Source organism: Pezoporus flaviventris, unplaced genomic scaffold, assembly GCF_033815535.1.
Source record: "Pezoporus flaviventris isolate CSIRO_AGI_PZ_B2104156 unplaced genomic scaffold, CSIRO_AGI_Pfla_v1 ptg000071l, whole genome shotgun sequence".
NCBI lineage: Eukaryota > Metazoa > Chordata > Aves > Psittaciformes > Psittacidae > Pezoporus > Pezoporus flaviventris.
Window position 1 is genome coordinate 1,667,513 of NW_026892619.1, and position 7,417 is coordinate 1,674,929.

The 7,417-nt window shown below is 44.5% G+C and overlaps 1 protein-coding gene across 2 annotated transcripts in view; it reads left to right on the plus strand.

The window, feature by feature from the left end:
• DPYSL2 (dihydropyrimidinase like 2) overlaps positions 1–3,547 on the plus strand; it is a 48,911-nt gene extending 45,364 nt beyond the window's left edge. For both annotated transcript variants that reach the window (XM_061472472.1, XM_061472473.1), the window contains exon 14: positions 716–3,547. In XM_061472472.1, coding sequence (XP_061328456.1) covers positions 716–807 — 92 coding nt within the window. In that variant the 3' untranslated portion in view covers positions 808–3,547. The remainder of the gene's footprint in view (positions 1–715) is intronic.
• Positions 3,548–7,417: the final 3,870 nt, after the last annotated feature.

The window sequence follows — 7,417 nt, forward strand, 5'->3', positions numbered from 1 at the left end:
TATGCATTGCTTTGAAATGCATCCATACTCTGCGTTAATTCTGGAAGGCAATGAGAGAGGCTGTGGGGTGGTTTAACTTGGAGGTGACCCTTTTATCGTAGAATCCTCGAATGGTTTGGGTTTGAAGGAACCCTAAAGCTCATCCAGTTCCAGCCCCCTGCCATGGGCAGGGACACCTTCCCCTAGAGCAGGTTGCTCCAAGCCCCATCCAGCCTGGCCTTGAGCGCTTTTAGGTTTGGGAAGGAAGAAGAGCAGTATAGGAGCTCTGTCATAAAGTCCTCCTTGTTTTCATGCTGTGGCGTGAATGCTGAGTACCCCATAGCATTCTGAACTGGGCAGATGGCACAAAGTTCAGCAGAGCCACTCTCAACGTGAAGCAGTTCTTCCTCATGTTGAGGTGAAACTTTTTGTGGTATAGTTTATGGCCATTGCTCCTTGTCCTGTCGCTGGGCGCCACTGGAAAGAGTCTGGCACCATCCTCCTGGCATCTGCCTTTAGGATACTGACCTACATTAATGAGATCGGTGAAGGCACTGAAGGCCAGTAAGGGCTTTTACTCCAAAGGCAGGACACAGTTGGAGCCTGGCCTAAGAGGTCTCAGTGGGTTCCAACGCAGCAGAGTGCTGTTCCAGCTCCCTTGGCATGCAGCTCACTCCTGTCAAGCTCTCAGTGGCCTGGGGGGGGGAGACCCTGACATTGCTTCTCTCTGGCGCAGGGGCACAGATCGATGACAACATCCCACGCCGCACGACCCAGCGCATCGTGGCACCGCCGGGTGGACGTGCCAACATCACCAGCTTGGGCTAAGGAGCGAGCCCTCTGCGCCCGCACAGCGCACCGGGGCCGGGGGCACCTCGACACCCTTCTTGATTCTTTTAGAGCCTGTGACGGTTACTGCGGGCAACCAGTGGGGGGGGGCTGAAGTAAGGCGCCTGTTTCAGTCCCCTCAGATTCCCTCCTCATCTTCACCAACCCCTCTCACTTCCCCCTTCAGCCCCTACACGTTTAAAGGAATAAACCCTCTTTTGACACCTCTGACATGCAAAAGTAAATGTAAAAGAGGATGTTTGAGATACGTGGCCTCTGTCCCATTCAGCATCTTTCTTTTAATAAAGGAAGGATAAAGTGAATTTCCCGGGAGCTGCCTTTAAGACACACACAAAAAAAAAAAAAAAGGAATAAATCAATAATAAATGTTAAAGCATTTTTTTTATTTTATTTTATTTTTTTTAATGTCAAGCAGAAGAGTAGTTTAAGGGTGTTAAACTGGATATCCTGTAGGGTTCTGTGTTCCAGCAGAATAGCTAGGCAAACATGGAGGGACACGAATCTCAGCCTGTCTGTAACCATTCCCCACCACCACCTTTGAGGTTGCTGTCTGCTGCCGAGAGAGAAGCAGGACCCAGCACTAGGAATTGACAGAGCACATCGCACCCAGCCATCGGGTGAGCTAGAATCCTTGGGGACTTTGGTTCTCTTGGTTTGTTTTTCTTCTCTTTCTTTTTTTTCCTTCTGGATTTTGCTGCAAATCAGGTCCTTGAGGAAACATTCGGGTTGTTTTTTATGTTTGTGTGTGTGTTTTTAATATGTTTGTTTCATTGTGTTTACGAAGCCTTATCTAAGAACTGGGGATTCCCCTGTTCTTCCCGGTCCTTCCTGAACCTCATTCAAGTTACAGACTCCCACCAGTGTCACTGCCACCCTGGTACTTCAGGTATTCCTAGGTTGCATCATTCCAGCCAACGCTTGCCACTTAGCTGCAATAGGAGGGCACAGAGCAGGTTCATAAGCTATGATCTTCACTTCAGTGTACTAGGTCTTGAGCTGGTGCAGAGGGGCTGGACACCAGCTGAGGAACTAGGATGGGGTTTCTTGAGAAGCTTTTAGCAGTTAGTTTGTCTTCTGTTCCTGGAGATAGATGGAAATCAATAAGCATGAGCAAAGAGCAACGTGTTGCTTGCAAGGTTTCTGTAGCAGCCACATTCCCCCTTCCTGGCCATTGACGAGTGGTTATTCAAACCCAGTCAGTTGAGCGTGTGCCCGAGCATCTGTGGCAATTCAGTTCGAGTCCAGATGCCCAGCTGTTGTAACTGGGAGTCTCGATGGGTCAACAGCAGCTGAGAATCTCTCGTACATGGTACGAATTTCACAGTCGCTCATTCCTTTAGGAATCTGCCCTTGTGCAAATACTCATGAGAAGGCCTGGTGGTTCCCCACCCTTCCTCAGATGCCTGCTGCCTTGGATCTGAGAAACCAGAGGCCATGAGTAGTCGTTAAGTGAATTTAGGAGCCCCAGTTTGTGAGACAGTCAGCATGATCTGGCATTTAGTTATCTTCTGGGATTGAAGGTCTTTTAGCCCTAGTATTGGAGGCTTATTATTTTCAGGACATGGAGAATAAATCTGCACCGTTAGATTCCCACTTAAACTTAGCTGGAGGGCTCAGCAGTCCCAAGGACTTGACCTGTCTCAGCACGGAGAGCTTTTCCACCCACAGCTAACACAGCATTACCTCCACTGTCTGTCTGCCCTGGCGCTTGGCTGCATCTTCTGCTTTCTCTTCTATCTGTGCTTGGCCACGTACACTGACCTTGTTTTTCCATAGTTGTATTTTCTTAAATGGTGTTTACAGGTTCTTTTAGGGAAAAAACTATGTATATGAAGGCTTTTAAGAAACAAGTACCAAATTCGTTGTTACGAAGTATCAATGCTGGGATTTGCAAAGGATCTGGAAGCTATTTAGGTACCCAAACCCTCCCAGCTTCAGCACCTAATTCCTTCAGGCCCCTTTGAACATGAAAGTTAGGAAAACCATCGCCATATTCATCCAAGCATTTTGCATTTAGGTTTCACTCCTGGGTCTTTTAGTTTTGCATAAAAGAGTTTGCACTTTGTTTGTTAAAGTAATCCATGAACGTAATATATATTGCAGCTATTTCATTGTAGTTTTCACCTGTATGTTAAAATCAAATTGGAACAAGTTGGGGAGGAAAAGGATTGCAGAGATCCGTTTGAATTCTGCGAAACACTTGCGGCTCTTCAGTATTCACTTAAGTCTTCCTTGGTTTTGGTTTTCCTTCACTGCCTCATGATGAGTTTTTAGTTTGAATTTGTTCTTCAAAAAGAGGAAAAAAAAAATCACAAAAAAAAAAAGATATTTTGCAGGCTGTGTTAAGCATGTTTTTTCCTGTGAGAGCTCGTCTGCTTTGTGTCTGTTTAATGAATGTCATATGTAAATGCTTAAAGAAAAAGATGATGACTTAAGTAATTAACCGCAGTGACTTGAAGCTCTAAAAGTAAAGAAAAAGTAGGATTTAATACTAGCTGGATTTAACCCTTGGATTTGTGATTGTGAACCATGAGTGGAGGAGCTGTAAGTGCTAAAGCTGATGTGTGTAGACAAAAAGAAGTACTGATATTGACCATTGTCTCAATGGCAAAAAAAAAAAACAAACCACCCCAACCCCAAGTCTTGTGTTTTATTCCTTAAGAACTCTGTGTTATATTACCATGGGAACTCCTAATAAAGACAAAATGTTGTTGTTTCACTTAGGTGCATCTGTGTCTCAAGGCGATACGTGTTCTGTGTAACTGTGTACCTTGACTGAGCTGTGAATGGTCCTGTGTAGGAATGAGATGTACAGCAGCAAAGGTGAAGATAAGGTCCCAGAGTTCCTTGGAAGATGGTAAAGAGGAACCAGTGGTCTACAGTGTAATTTCCTTTAGAGGAAAGGGAGCCTCTTCTCAGGGCAGTTGTCTGTTTAAAACCGTGTTTGGCAAAGCAGAGACATTTGCCTCTGCATTGCAGAGATCACTGATGAAATGCCAGCAAATGAAGCTAAAACTGTTGGCATAACCCTCAGCCCTCCAATGTGTTTCTGCTTGGACCCTCCTAAAAGTGATGGAGGAGGGGAGAGAAAGTACAGCTGTAAATAGAAGCCACACACAGATAACTGTATGGGGAGTGTTAGAGCTGGCTGGAATAGTGCCAGGGAAAACTGGTGGTGGTTGGGTTTTACTGTGTTGCAGGGATGCTGTGAGATGGCAGCAGATTGTGGGAGGGCTTAGAAAGAGCCAGCATCACTCCCAGCAGCTCAGACTGTTGGTTGCAGCTTCCCTGCATCCACCCTCTCGGTGGTCTTCCCCCAGATCCAAGCACAGCTGGAGTTTGCAATGCGCTTTGCAGTGATGCTTCGCTCTTGTTCCTCATCTGAACAAAGTGTTCAAGTACTCTGGGAACAAGTGTTGAAGTACTCTGGGAAATGCAATTAGCTTTAAACCTGGTATCCCTATCCAGTGGGACGTTTTAAGAGGGTTTCCTTTTACCTGTTGAGAAGGGGTGATGGTCATCCACTGATAAAAAGTCTTAAGGTTAATGTGGGGATCCTGGCTTTGTCACCACATGTGCAGTTACTTGGCTATTGGCATCTTAAATTAGATATTAGCATATATACAATGAAATCTCAAAGCACAGGGTTGGTGGGAAGCTGTGAATAAGATTTATTAGCTTGTCCCAACAATAATATCCCAGTGAAAGATCCCTTCAGCCTAAAGCACTGGTGTTTCGTTAACACACATCTGCAGAGCCTCCATTTGTTTTTATTTTATCATTATTTCTTCCTCCAGCTCCTCAATTGGAAAGGATGAATCCTCTTCCCCAGGAAATAAATTCCAGGGACTCAGTGAACCTGGTCCATGTTGGAACAGGCCAAAAAGTATCAACTGAAGCCTAGAGAAGCTTTTGAGGTCAGGAGGAAGTCATCAACAGCCAGATCTAAACCTAATGTGTACTGAGGAGCCAAGCAGTGAGAAATCTCAGGAAGATACTCAGGTCAGTGATGCAGTGCTGGTTTGCTGCTGCAGTAGAGCACAAGTGTAGCTGTATTTTGTCAACACATTAATCCAGTTAATTCCTTATACTGGCAGCAATGAGGCCTAGCTCGTGGTGGCTCTTAAAGTATGTGCTGATTTGGTTCTCTGCAGGCATCCCATGGACTGGTCTGCAGCCGCATGTGTAAAACTCAGTGTAGATCCATCTGATCCTAACATTGATGCAAATCAGTGACTAAAAGGAGAAGAAAGAGTAGGCAATGAATTTGACTCAGTGACCTGGAACATTGGCTGTCAGCTCATGAGGAGAGGTGGGTTATCAGAGCTGAGAACAGCGTGGCTTGATTTATTCCTTAGTGGCAGGGTGTTGGGAGCAATAATTGTCACTGGTCCTTGCATCAGCTGTCCTGCTTCAGTGTGTGCTGAGACCTAGTGCAGCATTTCCAAAGCCAAAGCTTCTCTGACCTAGGTCTCATTCATAGCTATATCTACATTGTATATTTGTATAAAAATATACATATATATGCATCTCTCCTACCCAACTGGTTCTGCAGCAGACAGGGTTAATTTGCACTGTTCTACCAGTTAAATCCAGTGTTTTTTGCAGCTGAATACCTTCCATCACAGTAATTTGAGGGTGTCTGAGTGCATACCCCCCAGGCTCCTTGGCAATAGGGACCTGGTTGCTTTGCACTTCAAAACACTGCACTGTTGGGTAACCTTTGCTGTGAGTTACCATAACTGGCACTTTTCATGGGCTGGGAATGTGGTATCATGCCCCTAAAATACTGTATAGGACTCCAGATTGCTTGTGCAGGACAAAAATCCTACCAACTAATGATAATTTTAATTAACCTAAATTTCCCAAGATGTTTATGACTAACAATTAAAGCATTTAGTGCTTTTAGCTTCTTGCTGTATATGGATGACAGCTCCAGGACCAGTTTCCCCCCCAATTTTAGCAGGGAAGGTGAAGGTTGAGCTCACTGCCATGAGGTGGCAGCAGGACATGCAGAAATGAAGATGACAAAACTCCCTGGAGGCGCATGGATCACCTAAAGAATGATGTAGGATGTAACAAATGTAGAACATGCAAAGGGCTTATGATTACTGTGGCAGAGAGATGACGTACACATATATCCTCTCTTTTATATGAATATATTGGGTAGTATTTCAATGTTAAAAAGATATGAATCATCTGAGCGTATTCTGTTTAAGCCTAACAACACACCCTTCTATAATGAAATACAGAGCAAGCCAAAAACATTATCTATCAATCTAGTTACAGAGAAAAAAACCACTTAAATGTTCTTTTTAAAACAGATTTTGGCTTTTCTTCACAGAAGTCTGATGTCCACGAGCAGAGCTAAGGAAGATTTCAATCAATGGCAGGGGTTTTCTTCCTCTGAAATACTTCTCTTCCTTCTGTGCCATTTCCTGCCCCTGTGGTTAATGAAGTTTTTGGCTTTGTGCAGCCATTCCCTGCATAAGAAGCTGTTGGTGTAAGGGGGAAAAGAGGGAAAGAACGAACAATCGTTTGGTTTATATTAGTTTTCTCACTTATGTCTCATTGAGAAAATAGTAACAAAGTACAACCCCCCCCCAGTGACTTTTCTTCTCTAACCTAGAAAATAACTGCTCGTTTCCACAGGAGGGCACCAGATACACGTGTTTAAGCTCCATTTCTATTTGTTTCTTGGGGCTGTTTCTCCCTCCTGTTCACATTACTTCCCGCACAAACAGATGTGGACCTACTTAAATCCAAAGTACACAGGCCTTGGCATTTCTGTATCTATTACACTTTCCATCACCAAAACCTGCCACATCTTACTTTATCCTGCATTAGATAGGTTGCTGGTTCATACACAACTGACATAGACTCTTTTTTTCCGAACCAAAACTGACTGTAAGTGTAAGGATTCATCTGTTTTTCACTGCATTTTTGAATTCACAGACAAAATTCCACAGCAAAGCCGTAGTTTTACAAGTGGTTTTCCCATAACCCCTTCAGAGTCCTAGAATCCTAGAATGGGTTGGGTTGGAAGTGACCTTAAAGATTATCTAGTTCATCCCACAGGCTTCTTCTGCAGGTTGTTGCAAGATTTTGGTGACAAGATAGTCAAAGCATGATGAAAACTCCTGCATTTCTCTCCCTTAATGACATCAACGAAGCAGGAAAAGGTCCTCTTCTGTTTATGCATCTCTTTGTAGCTTCTTCGTCCTCTAGGACAAAGAGAAACATAGACAAAGGTAGAGAGGTTTGGAGGTGGATGTCACCTTGGTGGAGCATTGTTTCTGGGACAGGGAAGAGTAGCCAGTCGCCAGGTCAAACCACAACTGGAGGTTGGACTGGGACTATGTGACATCCAAATGTCAGAGCTCATCAGCTACACTCAGGCTCCTGGCTCCAAATTCTGGCAGTTCACAGGAACAGCTTGCTTTGTGTGATACTGTAAAGAGCAGACACATCATGAGGTTTCACGTGGCCTGCCTTCCTGGGCTCTTTCATAGTACCTCTTAGAGAGAAATGTGACACCCAGAGGACTCAGCCCAGCTGGACATTTCAATGCTGAGACCTAAATTAGCTG